The sequence below is a fragment of the Rousettus aegyptiacus genome, unplaced genomic scaffold (genome assembly GCF_014176215.1).
Source record: "Rousettus aegyptiacus isolate mRouAeg1 unplaced genomic scaffold, mRouAeg1.p scaffold_m13_p_5, whole genome shotgun sequence".
Taxonomy (NCBI): domain Eukaryota; kingdom Metazoa; phylum Chordata; class Mammalia; order Chiroptera; family Pteropodidae; genus Rousettus; species Rousettus aegyptiacus.
In genome coordinates this window covers 94,301,440-94,324,344 of record NW_023416308.1, presented here as the reverse complement: position 1 = coordinate 94,324,344, position 22,905 = coordinate 94,301,440, and the positions used below count along the sequence as shown (strand labels likewise).

Here is a 22,905-nt window from a genome sequence, read left to right as displayed (position 1 = left end):
GAAAAGCATTCTTTCATATATTGCTTTGGAAGTGTGAAAATTTTAGAGCCTATTTTAACGAATAATCCATCTCCTACAAGTTTATCCAAACAATGCACTTATAAATAATGACCTATATGTCAGGGTGTTTATTGCATTATTGGTCTTGGATATAAAACTCATATTCAGCAATATGGTAACTTAAAATTTATCCTACAATGAAGTCTGATTATTTGAACAGAAAAAAAATATATATAGAAATACACATACTAGGTTTTAACATGAGTGGGTGGGTTAATATGGTTGGATAGAAGAGGAAAGGAAGAGAAGGAAGCCAGGAAGGGGAAAAAGAAAATGACTATGCATTCAAAAGCAAGTATATTACCACATTCATGCATTATGTAAAGTTATATAGATGCATGTGTAAAATAAAATTAAACATTAAAAGATTCTCAAAAAAATTTCTCATAATCTGGCCTAAACTAATTTATTCAGCAGATTTCTCTTATTTCCTCAGCGCAAACTCTCAGCTCGGGTCAGAATATATTCCTTTATCTGTCTCGCAAAAATAGCCTAAAATACTTCTCTTCGTTACTTCTTTTAGGAATGAACTCCACCTGCTGTTCATCATCTATGTTCTCTGAAGCCTAGTTGATGCGCCTCCTCTTCCCTGAATATACCAGCCCACATGAACTCTCTTCTGAGCTTCATCCTTACTGAATTATTCAGTACTTAATTATAGAGAATCACGAGTTGTTCTCCGATTACCATATGCCAGCTAGTTGTGTCTCCCCAACTATTAGTCCTGTTCTGTTTTCTATTTTTCTTAACAGATGCATCATCAAATTGTACCTTTAGTGTAGGGATTGTTATGTATAGCATAATGCTTGATATTTGGTTTCCAAACCTGAAGACAGCTAGGAAAGTATGCAGCCTTCACTTCAGATGATCTCAGTTCTAGTTTGTGCTCTATCATTTCCTAAGGGATGTGCCTGGATACATTTTATTTCTCTGGGCCTTAGTTCCAGTATCTGTAGCACAGTTCTCTGATATTTAATGTAAAACTTTAAAAAACAGCCTGTGTTATGGAAAATGTTCTGATTTTAGATTCAGCTAACCTGGCCTTGAGTGTGGATGGACACTAATAATTTATCTCATATAGCACTAGCAATTAGAAAATTTCTAATTCTGATTTTCATAGTTGTTAGAAATTTTGTGTGTCACTAGATTTTAGGAACAAGCCAGTATCTGTGAATGGTCAAGAGCTCTGTCTTGAGACAGATCTGTTTTTAAGTCCTGGCTCAGGCCACTATGAGGACAAATAGAGATGGACCACAGACAAGTGAAATCACATGTATAATCCTCATTCACCAAATCTGTATACAATCGTAGTCCTGAACTCATAGAATTTCTGTGAGGAATCAATGAATCCACGCAATGAGCTTAACACGGCACTTGGCACATAGAATAACTCAGTAAACACCAGCTCCTGCTAATATTCTTATTGCCGTTAATATTATTCAGAGCCTTTTTTTATTCACGTTATTATTCAGAGTCACCTTTTCTTCTTCTAATTTCCATTCCATAATCTACCTTTCTTTAGATATATAGAAACTTCTGATAATTTCTGAATATATTACTTAATATGTGAAAAACAATAAGAGGCAAATGATGAGTGCTGTTAAATAGTAAAGAAAGAAGATAATATCAAACCTCATACCAAGAAAAATGAACCTATTGATTGCCAAGAGGCATGGTGGATTTTACTTATATGTGATTAGACAGTGATTTTCAGTTATAGTCTCAGAAATCTGACTTTGACAGAAGGAAGTAGAAACTTTTTCGAAGGTAGACTCATAGTAACCAAGTTCACAGAATATATTAATAATACCAATTCTGTGTTGGCAAAATTGAATAGCTCCATGAGGAAGAGGGAAATGGGACCCCTATATCACACCACTCACAAAAATTAACACAAAATGAATTAAAGACTCAAACATAAAACCTGAAAGTGTAAAACTACCAGAAGAAAACATAAGAAAAAAGCATCTCAACATTGACCTTGACGATGATTTTTTGGATGTGATAAGAATTGCAGTAAGTGTAAGCAACAAAAGAAAAAATAAATGAGTGGAACTTCATCGAATTGAAAAGCTTCTGCACAGCAAAGAAATCAGCAAAATAAAAAGGCATCCTACAAAATGGAAGAAAATATTTCAAATAATCTATCTGATAATGAGTTAACATCTAAAATATATAAAGAACTCACACAACTCAATAGAAAAACAAACAATGCAATTAAAATAAGGGCAGAACAACTGAATAAATATTTTTTTCCAAAGAAGACTTACTAATCGCATCCTCGTTTGATAATGAGCATACATGAAAATATGCTCAACGTCACTAATTATCAGGGAAATGCAAATCAAAACCACAATGAGCTATCACCTCACACCTGTTAGAATGGCAAATAACAAAAAACAAGAGACAACAGGTGTTGAAGAAGCTGTGAAGAAAAGGAAACCCTTGTGCACTATTGGTAGAATTGTAAGCTGGGACCTTACTATGAAAATAGCATGGAGATGTCTCAAAAAAAATTAAAAAACATAACTATAGATCCAGCAACACCTCTTCTGAGTATATATCCGAAGGAAATGAAAACAGATCATCAAAGAGATACCAGCACCCCCATGTTCAGTGCAGCAATATTCACAGTAGTGAAGGCATGGGAACAACTTAGGTCTCTATTGGTGAATGAATGGATAAAGAAAGTGTAAGATACATATATACAATGGAATATCACTCAACCATAAACAAAAAGAAAATTCTGTCCTTTGTGACAAGATGAATGACCTTTGTTATGCTAAGTAAAATGCATCAGACAGAGAAAAACAAATACTATATGTTCTTACTTATTTACGGAATCCAAAAAAGCCAAACTCATAGAAACAGAGTAAAATGGTGGTTGCTAGGGGCTGGGGGTGGAAGAAATGGGGAGATGTTAGTCAAAGGGTACAAACTTCCAACCATAAGATGAGTAAGCTCTGGAGACCTATGTACAGCATGATGACTATAATTAATAATACTGTATTATATACTTCAAAGTTTTTAAGAGTATATATTAAAAGTTATCACCACAAAAATAAGTAATTATGTTTAGGGAAGGATGTGTTAACTAACCTTATTATAAAAACTTATTTTAATACCTGTGTAAATTGCATTTCACAATTTACACAGGTATTAAATCATCACATTGTGCACCTTAAACTTACATACGTTATATGTCAATAATATTGCAATAAACCTAGAATAAAATAATACCAACACTAATAAAATTATCCTTATGTTGTGGAAAATAGTACTGTTTTAAAAGTCAACAAGAAACCAGCACGCAATAAATGAAATCACATAAATGCAAAATATACTTAACAATCAACTCTTTTTTGATTGTCCAGTCATTAAAAAAATAAGGCTATTAATTAACCAATTGTTTGGCTATTTGTTCATAAAGTTAATAAATTAAATTGTCAGGGCTAGACAGAGAACAGATCATTCTGAAGGTAGATAGTTTGAGCAAGAAAACATATAAACAGAAAGGCAAACATTGGCAGTACTTCTTAGAGAACTTTTCATGGAAGAATTTACTGTGACCCAGAGATTCCCAAGTCTCAACAGCAAATTGAGATGAGTACATTGAACCATCATAGCCTAGTGCTATTAACTTTTCAGATCAATACCTTGCCTTGATTCTAGGCTTGACAGGAATCTTTGGATTAGAATCTGTTTTCCAGTGTGTGTGGTATGGATGTCTGTGCTATGGATATGTGTGTTTTGGGAAATGTATGTACTAGATATATGCTACGACTACATGTGAACATTTTTCTTAAAAACAAGTGGTGCAAAGGTGTTTATATGTAAGATCTTGTACTAGAAGCTTAAGATAAAATTAAATAAATTACAGATGTGAATGTGCTTTGCAAACTACATAATGAGCTAAACTATCACACTGAAAATTAGTAATGCAGATATGATGCTGCAAATTTGTGTTAAATGTTCACACCCCGCATGGAGTCTGGAGTTGCTACTCCATTTTATTGAAAAGCAAATTTGGTAAGATTGCCTGAAATTCCATCCTCACAACTTACCTTTATTGTATACGCCTTTGGCAGCCCACGTACTCTTATCAAGCCCACGGTGAGATGAGCACATTTGCAAGCCTGTGAGAGGGAACAAAAGAACAAGAAAAAAAATTGCTTAGAAACTCAGTAGACCAGAAAGACAGCAAAAAATTATTATGGAAAAAAAAAGAGCTTTTCATGTTGACTATAGCTGCTGTAAAACTGCTAGCTGGTATAGGTCAAATTAGTTATGAAGAAGTGTGTAGGAAGACACAACTTTCAGTTAATTGCATTAGAAACTGAGCAGGTGGGTAGGTTCTATTTACTGTTATGCAAGCCGATTTAGCTGTCATCTTTGAAATAGCTTAAGATGGCTAGATTTTCCAATTACTTTTTCCCTGAGTGAGTAACGTAGTCTAATTTCTACCCACCCAGCCTCAAAGGCAATATCTTTCCCTTTGCTCATTCCATACCCTTCTTTGTAGCCATGCTAAATCACCAGAACTCCCTGGAACTCTATCTCCTTGCCTCTGGAATTTTGCTCAGTCTATATTCTGTGTCTAGAATGCCTTGCTTATCCACCAGGTCAATGGAAAAATCTATTCTTCTTTGAAGATTCATCTCCAAGGGTAACTTCAAAGGCACTTTTTCAAGTGATACCTCTATTTAGAAATAATCATTCCTTTTAAAAAGCCTTCCTACAGAAATGTTTTCAAGTCTCAAAAAAAACCTAATAAGATGTAATGGAGAAGCCTGTAGAATATTATCCCTTTAAACGAGGAGGATGCTGAGTGCGGAATAGGAGAACCTCAAGGAAGGTGACAGACTCAAGTCCTCCGGGCTGCAGTAGTGATGTGCACACCGGCAGTCTGGGCTCTGGGGTCTGAGCGCAGACTTAGCGCAGCCTCTGTGCCCATTCTAAAGGCCTCGGGCCTCCCTGCTCTGGCCTGCTGACAGAGCATTCTGGTGGCGATAAAGAAAATGCGCTTAAATTTCCCAAATATGTGTAAATTCCTTGCTCTGGACATTTCAAGGGAGGAGTTCAGACTCTGTCTTTTGGATGCCATAACCCATAGTCCAGGAGGTCTGACTGCAAAGTGTGGGACAGTTTCATTCTTTCATTCGGATAGCTGTGACGTCAACCCCTGTGTTTTGCTTTTGGTGGCTTAGACCAATATTTGGAACTTTGTTACAATTTTTCCTAGGAGGAGCTTGCTCAGTAGTGATGGAGGTCTATACTACTACTACTACTACTACTACTACTACTACTACTACTATGTGCTACTAAAGATGACAATGACACTCTATGACTACTGCTGCTAATGACAACAACGCTCTGCTACTGCTGCTGTTAATGACAACAACACTCTACTACTGCTGCTACTAATGATGACAACATGATGCATTTTTGGTTATTGATGGCGATTCATGATTACATAAAATTTCTAATTAAAAAAATGAAATGATGTAACAGATAGTACATTCCTATCACTCTAGCTATGTGATCTTGGGGAGAGTAAATCTCTGACCTCACATTTTTTTCTCCACAAAGTAGGAATAATAATGACCTAGCAATGTGTTAACAAGCTTTTTATTTTTCATTTCAGTAAAAGTTGCCTAAGATTATTCAGTTATTATATTATCTAGCTAACCACACATTTTGCTAGCATGTCAACTGAATAAAATTGGTTTCATACAGTTGCCTTTCTGTACTTTGTTTATTATGTTAGTTCTGAAGTTTGAATATTCTTATAAGGGCATAGGCTTCAGAAATTTAATGATCATCAGATAAACATATAATAGAGTCTATTTTATAACGAGTCTCTATTATTATAGTAGAATATATTTTATACTATGTTGTATGAAATACTTTTTAAATATCTGTTTATAGATCATAAACTGAAAAGGACTTGAAAAATATCTAATTCAACCATACTCATTTTGTAAATGAACAACTAAGACTCAATGTGTGTAAGGGGCTTGTTAGGGGATGTGCAGCTTCAAGGTTAGAGAGCGGAGACTTGAAACTGAGTTTCTTCATTATTCTTTATTACCTAGCACTTCTATGTCTTCATCAAAGGGTATTTATATTTGCCAATTGTGCTACTACTATGATAGAACAGATAAAAATTATTTTGAGTAGACAAGGACTAAATTTTTTTCAGAATGACCATAATAATTTTGAGTAGAATATAGTCAGGTAAAGATAAGATTTAAGCTGAACTTCAAGAGTACAGTAAGTCCTCACTTAATATCATCAATGGGTCCTGTGATTTTAAGTAAACCAAAATATAATGAAACCAATTTTACCATAGGCTAACTGATATAAACAAGAGTTAAGTTCTTATGGCATCTCATCACCATTATATTGAAATGATTTTGAACAAAATAACATTATTTGAGGCTGTGCTATATAAAAGAATTTGATAGACCAAGTACGCTACAAGGTTACTTCCAGTGTGGGAAATAATAAGTGATGGTGTGTAAGCAGAATAGACAAAGGCTTTGTGAGAGAAGAGGAAGATGGATCTGGAGTAGGCGGTTTGTAGAACTTAGACAAACAAGGGCAGAGAAGGGCATAATTAATGGAAGTTTAGAAACGTGTCCAATACAATCCTATGATGGTCAACAAAACTGAAACATCCTGTGTTTTACTCTAAATCATTAACTACATACAAAGTATATTGAGTTATAGACCCTATTACTGAAAGTAAGTTTTAGGAAGATTAATCTAGCAATTGTGTATGGAATAGCATGAAAAAGTCATAATATATATCCCCATAGATTGATTATCTAGGAATCCTTAAAGTTAGGTTGAAGCTTTAATCAAGGTTGTAACAGTAAAAAGTAAAATATATAAATAACATTACAAAAGAAACATCTGAATTCCACAGTTGGCTGGAGAGTAAATAAAGGGGAGAGATAGAAATAAAAAGAAATATATCATATTTTGTGCTAATTTTTCAGGATTAGGAAACCTGACACATATTTTATTTTGACCAAGTAAGGGATGTAGGGAGAGAGTTCAGGCTGGCGTGAGATGATAGGATCAGTTGCAGATGTGACAACTTTAAGCTGAATTTGCGACAATTCAGTACCTGTTATGATAGTTAAAAACACACATTCTTTCATTTGTAATCAGTCAGAAACCTGAGAGATTGTTGAGTAGAAGACATAGATTGACATGTTATGCACACAAAGGTTGGGACTGAACCTACATAAAGAATATGGTCTTGTAAGAGAAGAACAGGAAAAAAGATTACAAAAGATCAAAACAGATTCTTAGCCCATACTCATAGCTGGTTGGCAGAAGAAAAATAATAAACCAATGAGGGAGTTAAGAGCCATAAGGGGAGTATTGGGGGAAAATTAATATGAAATTTGTAGCTTTATCTTGGGAGAACTCTATATTCTATAGTTATACATAGTTGGGGAGGCCATCCATTATGTATATCACTTTCAAATTGCTAGTTTCTGTGTTAGGATGTGTATCTGGCCAAATATTCCATATCTGGTATGAACAGTTATAAAAAGTTTAATAAAAAATTTTGAAAGAAAAGAATTATGTCAGACTAGCTCATCCTCAGAAACACAAAAGTGAATTGAAATATTTCATTAAAATTTTGGTTTCTAAGTAAAAGTCTCTCCAGACTATGTGTTAAAGGTTGTATCTCAAATTTGCTATTGCTGTGAAACCCCTTTTTCAGGATTTATGACTAAGGGAAATATTAGGTTTGTAGTCTGACTCAGTGTACAAGCTTACACTAAGGTTGGTTAAATCCCTTAAATAAATTGATAAATACAAACACCAATATCATGGAGGTGCTATATATAATCTCAAAAAAAAAAATGGAGGAAGAGAGGACAGGCAGTGTCAGAAGTCTAAATAAAAATGCCGAGAATTTTCAATGTTACTTGCAATCACTAATTCAATGAACGATGATTTCTAAACCAGACTGAATCATTCACTATCAACAGTAAAACACAACTTAACCTACAATTGTTTTTCTTGATCAGGATTAAAGTTGTATAGAGTATTGTTGTTTTTTCTTTTTTCTTTTCAAAGGGAATCTCATGGGAGAGGGGATTTTTGTTTTCCCTGAAATGTTACTTTTAATTTGATGTCGAATCCCTTTTTCTTTAAAAAAGTGACTTAAAGAGGTTTTTTTGGTATTAGTGTTTGACAGGCCATGGAATGAATATGAATGAAAATGTACTTGTTGTCGTTAACCTTATGGCCAAGGAAATAAATCTGAAATAAAAGTGTTAACATGTCAAAATCTCAGTCTGAGAGATTCAGCTTGCTGTGTTTGAAATAAATACGAATCTTAAAAACAAACAAACAAAACTAATTAATCAGTTCAAGATGAAAGTGAGTCATGACCAGAAATAACTTTGGGAAGCTCACTTTTCCTTAATTTCTGTCTCTGTATATGAGAGGATTGAACTGGGTGAGCTAAAATTCCTTTTCTCTTTTCTCTTTAAAATATTAACTAGTTTCCAAATTATTGAACTGCAGTGATAATATGTTTCTTATAAACATTCTGTTACCTGACTTTTCCCACAGCTATATTATAGATATGGAAATGGATATGGTATATGTAATATGACATTGGTAATACGTCAAATGTAAGCATTAGTTTTGAGTGAAATAAATTTCCTAAAAAAGGTAATTTATGGGAGATTTAAAGACAAATATAAATATATGCCATGTGGAAAATAAATACAAAACTTTATGAAATCTAAGAAGGCAAACGTTCTGCTTCCAATCAGGAAAGCTTATAGCTGATAGGGGGAGAAGAGTACATAGTTGGTTAGCTCAAAGTAATGTGTGTGTGTGTGTGTGTGTGTGTGTGTAAGTGTGTTGTGAAAATATTATATAGAAATGTAAACACAACATATAAAAAATATAGATTTTAACACTCATGAAACAAACACTCAGAAGTGAGTATTTTGTTGTTTCGTTGGTTGCAACAGTATATCAACTCTATCCACAGTAACTCCAGGTCATAGCAATTACCCAAAACGTCAGTACAGACCAGCATACATCACCAGGCTGGCAGAAACGAAGAACCATAGGATTTCACCTTTATGGGGCAAAGTATATTTCTGAGTATATTCTCTGACTACAATCTAGTAAAATTAGACATTAATTATAGAAGTTTTCTTTTCTAAAAACAATGCTATAATATGAAAATATTAAAAATGTGAATACTAGAAATTATTAATCCTGACTAGTAATCAAAGAAATAAAAACAAGTATATGGCATAATTTGACCAACATATTATAAAAAGTAAAATTAATAATTATTAATATTTGTGAGGGTTTGATCATAAGATGTTTTTATATATTGCTGGTGGTAATTTTTGGCATGGTATTATCATAATTTTATTAATACAAAAGTTGAAAGTAGATATTACAGAATATCAAAAGTGCTAATCTCCAAATTTTAAACTTTTTATTTTCTTTGTGACTTTAAATACATTCCAGCCTTTGTATGTTGTTACCTTTATGACTTCTATAGTGAGGTAAATATAAAAAGAATTTTGAAAGTAGAGTTTGTTTAAGGCCCTTAGCTTATCCATTGTAATAATCAGAGGTATTGTGATTTTTTTCCATTCCTTTATTTTTTAATGAGCTCTTGTACCTTTGCCACATCTATATGAAGGAAACTTTAGCCTCACTTTTCCATAGATGGGAGTAAAATTTAGTTTGCATGTAAGGAATTATATGATACTATATGATAACTGGCAGACTGTCTGGATCCTGGCTGGTACCTTCACAGCCTCTGCTCAGTACCTGGAACTTAGTTTCCTCTCCACTTTGCAATTTGTAATATTAATCACTCTATACCACTTTTTTTTTTTACCATGAAAATTCTTCTAACAGATTCATATTATGGGGGTTAAAAATGAGATGAGAAGGCAAAGGTCTACCTCAATCTCCCTTTAAAGCCTAGTTCTTTCTCTTTAAGACTGCATCAATAGGAGGGAAGAAAAAAGTCTATGGCATAAGGTATATAAGAGACTTTACAACTAACTATAGCGCATAAAAATCTTTTGTTCGAAACTTTCATTATTCTCTCTCTCCCTTCCTCCCTCTCTCCCTCCCTCTCCTAACATAACAGCATATGGTTTTAGACTGATGAAACCAAAGAGATATTAGATCATCTAGTCTGGTTCTTTTAAAACCACAATCCCTGGAGCATTTGGGTTCAGTGCAGCTGTCTCAGGGAACTCTAAGAAGGTGGGAGGGTGCTGAGATAGTGGCCAGCTGGGCCACTCTAGCTCTGATTTAAATACTAACAAAATTCATTTTACTTTTGTTTAAAATAGCATCACGGAGGCTGCTATTTAAAAAATGTTAGACCACTGACTGAATCCATTTTATTCATTTACTAGCTTAAGAAACTTGAAGCCCCTAAAGCTGTTACCTAATCAGGGTTACAAGGGTATGAATGAGATAGGACAAGAATCCAGATATCTAGATTTTTAATCCAAATGGAAATTAGAAAGCTAATTACAGGGGTAACCATCTGTAATTCTGGATTTTCCACGAGGTTGCTATATCTTATGAAACTCACATTATTGAAGAAGCAATTAAGAAAATAAAGAGGTAACTAGGCAACAGTAGTGCCATTTTCCTAACAATGATATGAGGGATATTATGCAAGGATAATAGCTTGCTTCAGCTGAACTGTTGAGTATATAAGAAAAGGGAGGTTGAGCATCTGCTGGAAATTGGCATGAAACTTTTTCTATACACCTGTTCTGCAGAAGAACATCTATAATGAAAGCTCCTAGCTGTTCCTACGTGACTGCCAAAATCTGAAAGGGTAATACCCCCTGGCCCTATCATAACATAAGACAGAGTCTGATCTGTGATCTAGCTCTAAAGAAAACAAATAAGGTACCGGTTAATTAGAAAATGCTATGGGTAGAATTGTACAGAATCTTGTGTACCCTGGCCAATCCTCTCTTCTGAGCTTTAGTTTCTCTATATGTAATGCATTGGGCAGTAATCGATTGTTAAAATGATTTTTAATTTTTATGTACTTGGTTATATTAGTTGGGTGTGCTGCTTTTTCCAGTTTTGTCTGTTTTTAAAATCAAGGTCAATGGTGAGAGGGAGAAAAAGCCAAAAGGAAGAAAAATATTAGCTATTGCTTTAGAGACATGCCTTAGTATCAAGCCTTGTATTCTTATTTTTAAAAATACCATTTCTGATAGAGCTGTAATATGACAAAAATATTACTTAAAATACTTTTGAATAGAATAGGGGAGATGAAAAACAACTTCTTTTTAAATGAGGTGTGTATGTGTGCGCGCGTGCGTGTGCGTGTGGGTGTGTGTGTGAGCGTGCATGTGTGTGTGTGTGCGTGTGTGTGTGTGTGTGTCTGTGTGTGTGTGACATCTATTCCATGCTTATACCTGGACAGTTAAACCACACTAGAGGTAAAAACATGCCAGAATGAAGGCCGATCTTCAAATTCATAACAATAACCTCAACTGGGTACTTACTGCTGCCTAAGAGTCAAAATACATTTATCTGGTTGTCTTATTTTCCTACTCTCCTACAAGACTATTTCGTATCTTATTCCCTCGCTTCAAACTGTCTTTCAACACCTCCTCTCCAGTTCTCACTCTCAGCTGATGATTTTGCTTCCTATTTCGCTAAGAAGATTAAAGCAATCTGAAGAAACTGTCCACAGCCCACACCCACTTACCAACATCTGTACTCATATATTCTGACTTCCTGCCTGATAAACTAACTGCACTCCTAAGGCCATTTCCTCTATTTATGCAGTTTTCATTCTCTCTCAGCTACTTCAGTACATCAGTCCAATAAATAATTCTCCCCATGCTCTCTCTTTACAGAATCAAATACAGTTTCTGCTCTTCTCTCTAGCTGATGACTCCCATCAACATACAATCATGCTGCTTTAATTTCTAAAAACACAGAATGGGGGCAGGGGAGTGGGAAGCAACCTCTCTTAATTCTAGTTCTCCTGGTGAGTTCTTCTCAATTTAGGTGTTCCCTGTTGATCCAAAATTCCAAAAAAGTAGAATCGATAGTCACTATTTTTTAATTCCTCTTCTTAAATGTTTTCTACATTGTTTTTTGGGGGATCCCCATAAGTCCACTAAGACCATTAAAGTCACCAATGATCTCTTCATTGTCAAAGTTAATACTCAGTTCTTAGCCCCCAGCTTATCTGATATATTAGGGGTCTTTGGCATAATTGCTTGTGCCTTCCTCCTTGATATACTTTTCTCACTTGACTTCCTGGGTACCACACTTGATGGCTTTTCCCAACTCCATTAGATGCTTCTTTTCAGTCTCATCTCTTGACATGTTAACTCTGGATATGCCCATGGCTCAATTGTTGTACACATCTCTTCTTAATTTTTATTCCCTACCATTGGCTATCTCATCCTGACTCATGGTTTTAAATATTATCTATAAACTTATACTTCCTAAATGCACATCTCTAGTACTGATATCTCTAAGTCCAGGAATTTATATTACATATCTGTCGTTTTCATATCCCACTTGATCTGAAAGAATCATGTTCAAACTCAACATTGCCAAATGAACTTTTTGATGCTTGCTTCCAGATTAAATTCACCCAAAGTTTTTCCACCTCAATAGATGAGGAAAACCATTAAGCTGAAAATCTCTTCCTCATAACACACATTCAATCTACTTTCAAAATATGCCCAGAATCTAACCATGACTTGTCACCATCTCCACTGTTGCAAGTCTCCTAACTGGTCTCTCTATTATTATTGCCCAGCATGAAGGTAGGTTTGGTTTGAGAGTAAATACATAAGAAACAGATGAATCTGAAATGAAATCCAGCTAATATGACTCCTTTGCTTAGAACTCCTCATTCAATGAACCCCCACTTCACTCAGAGTAAAAGCCCAAGTCCTTGAAATTATTATATGACAACAAGCCCTACAAAGTCTAAAACAATCTTCCTTGACGTTACACACATAAAAATGCATCTGTTTCAGGGAACCACTTTTTGACACTCCAACTATTTCCGTGTAAAAAGACTTCAGTAGAGAATACTTTTGGGAAAATTTTAGTTTATCTGGATTATGAGATTTGCAAGTTCGAAGAAAAAAGGAGCTAGGAATGATTGCTTCAGCATTTTCTTCTTTCTTCTTCACTTTAGAGTGTTCCCCTCTCTCCTGCCACTGTAATATGTTGTCTGACTCTATTGCGGGGGGGTACCTGAGGTTTCCCAGCTATATCAGTTACTTGTTGAGTTGGTCTCAGATTCAGAAGGAGAAGAAATTGGGCAAGCTTATTTGGCTACACATCAAAGTTCCATTCTCCTAGCTTTAATCTATTATACAGCTGACCTTTTGATGATAGCCATCTGTCAGTCACTAGTGCTCTATTTCTCAATTGTTTCAGAATTCAGATAAGGAAGAGAAAGGTGATATCTATGAAGTCCATTAAAATCCCAACATGTTCAAGGACTGAGATACTAGTTTCTAAGCTTCCCATTTTTGTATGTATAGTCTGTGGGCAGGAAGATTTATTGGAAAAAAAAAATAGGGGTCTGGTGTCAGACGGTCTTGCCTTGCAATGTCAGATGGCCTACTTACTGACTATGTCACCTCGAGTCAAGTTATTCATACCACTCAGCCTCTCTTCTGTGATATACACAACGACAAGTAAAAGAACTTCCTCCATTGTTGTGGAGTTAAAAGAAGTAATAAACATGAGTGACCAGCAGGTTACCTGGTACAAATGTATATTCAGAATTAATTGTCTTCTATCAATAATCCACTGAATAAATGATTGAAATAAAGTCAGAAATAACATGATTTACCAGGGGTTGTGAGAAAGTTGTTTATGACCATAAAAAACTGAGTGGTAGTAGCATTTTGAGGAAAATAGCCATCCTTTTATTTTGAAGAGAAGGCAAAATAAATCTTCTTGCAAAATTGATATAGACTAGTAAGGGGGAAAAAAGCACCAGTAAATCTGTCCAAAATTTCGACATTAACTGATGTGAGTGGAGTAAGAGGAATCTTGATTCATCCAGCCCACTGCCTGTATTCTGCGTAATTACAAGTTTTTATGGCTTCTGCAAGAATGTTGATCATTACGTGACAACAAACCAATAAGTACCTGTCTGTGTTAGAACAGTGACACTCACTGGTTATGTCTGATATTGATGGAAATACTCACTACTAAAAAATACCCTTTTATAAAACAAAACTTAAAATGTTCTTCATAGATGTCAGCAAAGTAAAAAAAAAAAAAATGAATATCTAAGGGTATTTTAGGTAACAGAAGGAAACAGTTAAATACCAAGGAGGAAAAAATAAATTCACATGTGGAATAGTTAAGGCACCAAGGGATATCTGGCCAGAAGAAAGGGAAAAAAAAGCAGCCAGTAATTGCTATCTGTGAATTACAGAAAGTAATCTCATAAATTAAGTCCTAAAGTATACCTTTTAAACATGTGGATAATTTTAAGAGTTATCTAATATAGAATGAGCTACCTTGGTTGTGGTGTCCTATCTCTAAAGATACCCAAATATACTTTGAACGGTCTTTAGTTGTACTTGTCCTGGAGGATTCATGCATATCATTAGGAATTCTAGATAGTTTTTACAAGTGTTCCAGGGCTCAGAGCAAACCCACATTTATGTGACTTGGAAGCCAATAATATTTTTTATAGTAAAATCTGGTTCCTTTGTTTATATGTAAATTATGAAAACATTTTTTTTAAATTGTTAAGGCCTTATTTGTTTTGGAAATAAGAACGCTTGTCAAATCAGTGCCTTTGCTATCATTTATCAATAATTACTCACTGCAGTGAAGCATCTACAACTTTGTACCTTTGTGATAATTTTCTATCACCTAACACAAAAAATAGCAAGGATGTTGATCCCTTCTCTTCTCCTAACCTTTAACCTCAGTAAAATCTTCAGTCTCCTGGTAAAACTAATCACAGACTTAAGAAGGAATTCAATCTGTGTGAGTAACTCGAAGGACTCTACTGTGAGAGCATATTAACTTTTTCTCTTCCATTTAGAGTGATAAAAGAGAAACATGGCTTAAATTTAAATGACTTTAATATGTTGCTTAATATTATTCACCCCTCAAAGCATTAAAGGGAAGGTCAATTAATCTAGGGCCAGGACCAGCACTGGTATCTCAAATAGACATTTTCTCAAATCTTATTTTAAAGATGTTTACATTCAGTGACTCATAAAGAAACTGCTAAATTACACAAGGCAGTAGGGTTTTAATAAACTCACTCATGTAATGAGCATTTGTTTTTCTTAGATACCAAGAACATTTTTATATGTAAATCAGTGCACATGAGATCAGTTACCAACACGAGAGAAAGAATAATCTTGTGACTCACCGACATCTTATTACAGAGAATATTAAACTAGTTCATTTTCTTTTCTTTATTAAAAACCCCCACATATTCAGGCAGTGAACCTAAGTGGCAGCACTGTGTTTAAGTAGCTGTTTCTACTTTTCCAGTTAGCACTGGAGTGTGCTTATCACAAGAGAATTTCCGGGCTCATAAAAAAAAAAAAAAAAAAAAAAAAAAAAAAACAGAATCAGAGGGAGTCAACTCCGGTTTGAGCAGGAGGAGAAACAATCTTACGAAGAACACAGATGGTAGAAGCATGGGTGAGAGTGGGGGAAGGGAGGCATGTGGCTCAAAGTGTCCATTGGGCTCTGTTTTCTCAGACTTATTTCTGAACAATAACATCTGCAAGAATTAAATCTGGCAATATGTTAAAAGATATCTTTGAAAATTTCAGTCTGACCTGATATCTGATTGAAATATGAGTTAATCTATTTCACATCTTGACTTTTTATAGAAATGCATAACTTTTAAATGACTTTTTAAAGAAACATCAATAACTTTTTTTTTCTTTTGCTATATGATACTTTTAAGTGTTATAAAATACATTTAAAGCCTTTTATTAGCCATACTACTCTCTACCACTCTCTTCACTCAAATAACTGTGATTGCTGCTAAGGGTAAAACAAAGGCTTTATCACAAAGGGGTTATTAAAAAATGTATTAGAGAAATGACAGAAGTGGAAGGCTGTCAATTGGTGACATTTATACCTATCTCCTCCAATCTATTTCTGTCTTTTAAAGACTTGGAAGGAAGGAAGGAAGGAAGGAAGGAAGGAAGGAAGGAAGGAAGGAAGGAGAAAGAAAGAAAGAAAGAAAGAAAGAAAGAAAGAAAGAAAGAAAGAAAGAAAGAAAGAAAGAAAGAAAGAAAGAAAGAAAGGGGGAGGGAGGGAAGGAGGGGGAAAGAGAGAAAAGAGAAAAAGAAAGAAAGAAAGAAGTTCTTTTTTATTTTTTTAAAGTTTCAGAGGAGGATGATAAACTGGAAAATCACAGGCATTTTTTGTCAGTGAGAGGCAAAGGCATTGTGGGGAGGTGAGGAAATCAGAACAGGGTCTACATCTTAGTTCTGTCACATTTGCTGTGTGACTCTGTGAAAGTTGCTTAATCTACTGAGATTTTTTAGAATAGTTATGATAATAACAATAACAATAAAAATAACTAGCATAGTGCCATTGTAAGGGCACTATGTAAGTAAGACCATGCTATACAAAGCACCAGCATAGTGATTATTGAAGATCAACCCTGAAGACACAGGGGTTCAAGAATAGCTCAATAGCTCTCCATTGGTTTTATACATCCATGTTGAAAATGTAATCATAGTACTGAGGCAATCATCATATATTCAGAATAAGTCAGCTTCTGAATCCTAAGAAAAGATTATAAACCATAATTTCCCAAACTGTAGACAACAGTCCTTCAAAAACATTTTATTTCCAACAGCCTGCTTCCACTACCTACCTCTCCACAATTCTCCAAAATGTGCCTTCCTGTGGCCTCTCCAACCAAATACACAGACTCTCACACTGGAGTATAATCAGACATATTGGTAACAGAAGATAACAAGAACTTTTAGGTGAATAACATGAAAATATAAGCTGTGTCACTTGAGTGAGTTATCATTTTTAGGATTAGTGTCCGCATCTATATATTGGTATTAGTAATATTTCACAAAGTTGTCACAGAGATTACATTTAATAATAACAATAACATATGCAGAGCACATGGATATATAATAGATGCTCAAGAAAGGTTAATTACATTATCTGTCCTCGGGCTCAGTTTCTCCATCTATAAAATGATGGGTTTGCATAGGTTTTCTTTAAGGTCTCTTTTAGTGTGCAATATTATTTCAGCATATATTGCCATAAAACAACCCCCCCCACACACACACACCACCAGGTATCTTATATTACAAAGCAAAACACTGAAAAACAACATGAACAACAATAAGAAAAAAAATGGAATCCATGGACCTGCTCTAGACCGAAGATTTTCTACAAACAAACAAAAATGAAAAACCTACAGAAGCACAGATGTCATATTTTCCTAGCAATGTAAAACCTGGATGCAGTTACTGGGAAGAACAGTTAAGCTGAGTTGTGAAAAATCACTCAGGATTGAAAAAAAAAAAGGAGGTATTAAAATGATAGGGTGACAGAATGAGTTTCAGAGCAACACCATCAACCACTCTTCTTGTTTTCCTCTTTAAAGGGTAGGGGATTATCGTGAATTGCTACAACTGATCTTGCTTCATAATCAGGGTTCTGGGAGAGAGCCCCACTTTACCTGAGCACTTTGCCTCTTCATTGCTGAAGAAGAGTCTGATGAGCAAGTATGAAATAGAAAATGCTCTTAAGCAGGCAACTAACAGTTTCTGCCCTTACCTACTAGTAGTTTCTGTTCTAACTAATGAACTTGAATCATGGAAAGCATTATGTAAAAACTGCTTGCAAATTATTTTTTAAAATAGGAGTATAGTCTACCATGTAACATTTTAAGTAAGAAATTCCTCCCGTGTGAGGCTCATTTTGATAAAATATGGAACAAGCCTTCACCTCGTTTGTAATGCTTACATAAAGAAAGATATTTGCTACTAAATTTATAGTCATTATAACATTTTATAACATTATAACATTATAACATTTATAGTCATTATAACATTTTTAAAATATTTTGAACTGAATATCTAGTGAAAAGTCATGTAAGAATTAGAAAGCAATTCATTCTTGGAACGCAGAGCCTCACTTCATAATATGGGTTAATGGTGATATATTTGCTCTTCTTGACATGAATCAAGTAGAGATGTATGATGATGTACAACAGGGCTATAAAGATGATTGAATTCATTCTTACTGCATAAGATAATTCTTTTTCTTCCTTTCTTACAAATGGTGTCAAGGTTTCTAGAATTTAATGAATATAAAATAGCTCACACTTCCAAGGCAAATTGTGTTAAGCCTCACAATAGCAGGATTTGTTTTGATTTAAGGTACATAATGGGCTTTGTGGACTCTCTTAATCTCTTAAAATGATATTCTAGAGTTTTGTGTATAAGTATATATGTTTGTTTCTGGGGAGTTAGTCAATCATTTTCATCAGGTTTTCATAACGCTGGAGACTCCCGATGGTTTCAAGCTACTGCTTTAAATTATTTATCAGCAGAATGCTAGATGGATCCATTTCCTCTAATCGCTACAAAATAAATGATGATGTGAAGGGAACAAATTGACTTTGAAAACATCTTTATGTATTCATATGCAGTTTTGATTATATAAGATATATAATAATTATTCAACACATCTAGATTTGAGAAGCACTGAGTAGAACTAAAGCGAGAATAATGTATACAAAGGCTTTGGCTTTCAAACTTTTTTGCCATTAAGATTAAGTATTATTTCCCTAGTAGTTAATGAATAGAAGGGAGCAGATTTATACTTTTGAGTTTTAAACTTAAGAATACCATGAACTCTTAGATATTTGTGGTTTTAATTTTAAAACAAGAAATAAAAATAAATAACTTGAAATCTTTACATAAACAAATAATTTTGCTATAGCAAGATATACAAATGCCTAAAAATTACCACGTTATGCAAAATACATATTTAAAACTATAGGGGTCATGGGAGAATGGGATTAGGTATACGACACTCAAAAACTTCTTTGGTAACAAAAAAAAATGAAACTTAAAAAGGAAAAAAATATATATATGCTGGCTAAGATATATATAAATACTACAATAAAGTGGCATTTTACTTGACGGAGACCTAAAGTTTGCTTGTGGAAGTGGTCATTGCAAGAGGTATAGATTTGGAAGTGGTTGAAGGAAGGTTATATGAAATCTAATGAGTATTTGTAATGAAGATGTGAGTAGATGTGGCTCATACCGCTGACAGTGACTGAGGTAGCTGGTAAATGTTTCGAGTGTAGGGGTAGGGGATTGTATTTCCTATATCCACATGTGGCTGGGTTCAGTTGGGTATAGTTTTCTGTGTTTATTTAGTGTTTCCTGTAGATAAACTCATACAAAAGCATATGCAAACCTGATATAAAAAAGAATTAATACTAATATGTCAGAACATCTTATAAAACAAGAAGAATATAGATGACTTTCCAACTAATTCTATGAGGCCAGTGTCACCCTGATACTAAAAACAAAAGCATTATAAGAAAATAAACTAAAGACAGTACTCGATTATGAATAGAGATACAAAATCCTCAACAAAGTCTCCAAATAATAGCAAAGCAAATCAAGCAACACATAAAAAATGATTATACCACATGATTAAATGGGATTTCTTCCCCCAAAAGAGACTGCTATAACTTATAAACATCAGCCAATATAACACACAATATTAACAGAATAAAGGACAAAAATCATATGAACAAGTCAATAGGCGTGCGCGCGCACACACACACACACACACACACAAATCATTTGATAAAATCCACAAGCTTTTCACATTAAAAAAAAAAACACTCAATAAACTAGGAGTAGAGGACAAATTAACCTTAGAAAAGTCTTCTATGAAAAACTTAACAGCTAATACATACCTAATGGTGAAAGACTGAAACTTTTGTCCTAAATTCAAAAAGAAGAGATGTTCACTATTGTTTCAATTGACCATTTTACTAGAGGTTCTAGCAAGAAAAATTAGTCAAGAAAAAAAAAAGATGTATTCAGATTGGAAAGTTAAACTCTTTAAATGTAGACAATCATATATACATACATATACATATATAAGATTATATATATACACACATATATGTATGCATGCGTGTGTGTGTGTGTGTGTGTATTCTTAAGGAATATACTAAGAAACATAATGAGTTTGGCAAGTTTGCAGAATATGATATAGAAAATAAGTCGTATTTTTATTCACTAGCAATAAATGACCGGAAATGAAATTAAGAAAACAATTCCATTAACAATGGCATCAGCAAGTACATGATATTTAGGAAAAAACTGAACAAAAGAAGAATTATTTTCCTATATCTCCAAACTTGTACTATGAAAAGGATAAACACTGTTGAAAGAAATTAAAGATCACCTAAGTAAATGGAAATAAATCTCATGTACCTGGATCAAAAGACTTAACATCATTAAGATGGCAATAGTCTCCATATTGATCTATAGTTTCAAAGCAATCCTTATCAACATGCCAGCTAGTGTGTGTGTAGGAGAAATTGACAAGTCAATTCAAAATTTATATGGAAATGCAAGGGACCCAGTGTAGTCAAAACAATTTTGAAAAAGAACAAACTGAAGGACTCAAACTTTCTAGTATCAAAACTTCCTAAAAAGCTATAGTAACAAAGATACTGTAGAACTGGCAAAGGGATAAACATATAGATCAATGGAATAGAATTAAGAGTCTAGAAATCAACCTTTATTTTAATGGTCAATTGATTTTCAACAAAGGTGTCAAGGCAATTCAATGGGGAGAGAACATTCAGAAAATTGTGCTTGGATAACTGGATATACATGCAAAAAAATATAAAGGTGGAGTCTTCCTTTATTTCACAGACAAAATAAACTGAACCACAGAACTAAATCTAACAGCTAAAACTATAAAACTTTTAGAAGAAACATTGGAATAAATCATTGTGACTTTAGATTAGACAATGATTTCTTAGGTAAGACATCAAAAGCATAAATGACAAAAGAACATTAGATAACGTTGACTTCATCGAGATTCAAACCTTTTTAATTTCCAAGTGCACTATCAAGAAAGTGGAAAGATAACCCCAGAGAAAGGAGAAAATATTGCAAACTAAATATCTGTTGAGAGACTTGTCTTCAGAATATATAAAGAATACTTAAAATTCAATGTTCCAGAAACTCTATATCTATCATGGAGAGGAAAGCCCACCCGCTTTGCCTGGTATTCTTGCTATAGAGAGAGGTGTGTTAATGCCAATATTACCATCTTCTGAGCATTTCAGGCTACACCCAACACCTACTGAATCACAATTTGTATTTTAATAAGATCTCAGGATGATTCTTATACATAAATGTTTCGGAAACACTACACTACATTGGTGATTTTCAGAACTGGCTGCACATTGAAATTACTTGGAAAACAAATAAACAAAACAAACAAACAAACAAAAATGATTAAAGCTTGGGTTTCAATCTCACAATTTTGCTTTAATTAATATGAAGTGTGGCCTGAACATCTGAGATTCAACACTTTCCCAGATTATTTCAGTGTATAGCCAGAATTCACAACCACTGAGCTAAATTCTGACATATCCCAAAATATAATGATTTCTTTCATGTGCTCTGAATACAAAAATGTTAAGATCTATCAAATATACATCTTTTGTGGTTAAGAAAATTTTCTTCCCCAGGCTCTATTGTCACATTCTGTTTTCAGAGCCCCGTGGGCTATTTCTCCCATTATAATTTCAGGATGTGGAGAACTGCTTATTTTTAGATGGGCAATAAAAGGTCGACTTCAAGTAGACTGACTGAGCTAAGGTGGTCTTTTCCACTTTATCTGCTATCAGGAAGCAACAGATGAAATCCAAGGGTCTTTTAAAACTCATCACACCTTATGTGTCAGATCCCAAGGAGGAAGGCAATCCCAGATTAGATACACGTGCTTCTAATGAGTAATAGGACACTCATGCTCTGGCGTCCTAGAGACTCCACTTTGGGTGATGCTTTTATCACTCATGCCTTTCCATGGACTGCTGCTATGCGCTGCTACTGTCCTCATGCAGCATCTCATGGATCAGCACATGACAAAGGGTTAGAACACCCCAGGATTGCCCTGACTGATATGCATCTGAAACCGACAGTTCAGATCTAATAGAATGATAACGTAAGATTCTCTATCTATAAAAGTGATTAGCGGATCAACTGGCACCCAAGTGGTTGCTATAATTATTGTTGTTAGGTTTATGCTTATTTTGTGTTATTTATTAAATCCCTATATCACTCAAGTGCTCCTAAAACTCCTCATAGTAGAAAAATTTTATATTCGGTAATATAGGCCCTTACTGAAATACTTTCAGATTCTTCCTCTACCACAGTTAAAATTGAATACTTTGTTGCCAATTATATAAATATGAGTTTCTTTTTTTCTTTTCATTTCCTACATTTTCTTTCATTTCCTACATTTCTCCTTGATCGAAACTCTAGACTCTTATGCAAAATGTGCATATAATTTTCTAAAAATTAAAGTGAACTTTATTAAGCCTGTGGGTGACTTTACCATAGTTATGAAAAACTGAGCAGGGAAGAGAAAATAAAACGCATTGTGGAAGCTCCCTCTAGTGGAAATGCTGAAGAAGCATTTAATAGCTCAACATTTCATAGGCTTTAATACCATTCTTTGAGACCAACTAGTCCAAACATCGAAAAACTTAGTGGGAGAAAGGAAGAT

At 34.2% G+C, this 22,905-nt stretch overlaps 1 protein-coding gene across 4 annotated transcripts in view; it reads right to left on the bottom strand.

Moving 5' to 3' along the window:
• Positions 1–22,905, bottom strand: part of ANO3 (anoctamin 3) — a 347,116-nt gene that overhangs the window by 220,707 nt on the left and 103,504 nt on the right. For all 4 annotated transcript variants that reach the window (XM_036220667.1, XM_016147425.2, XM_016147424.2 and 1 more), the window contains one exon: positions 4,125–4,196. In XM_036220667.1, coding sequence (XP_036076560.1) covers positions 4,125–4,188 — 64 coding nt within the window. In that variant the 5' untranslated portion in view covers positions 4,189–4,196. The remainder of the gene's footprint in view (positions 1–4,124; positions 4,197–22,905) is intronic.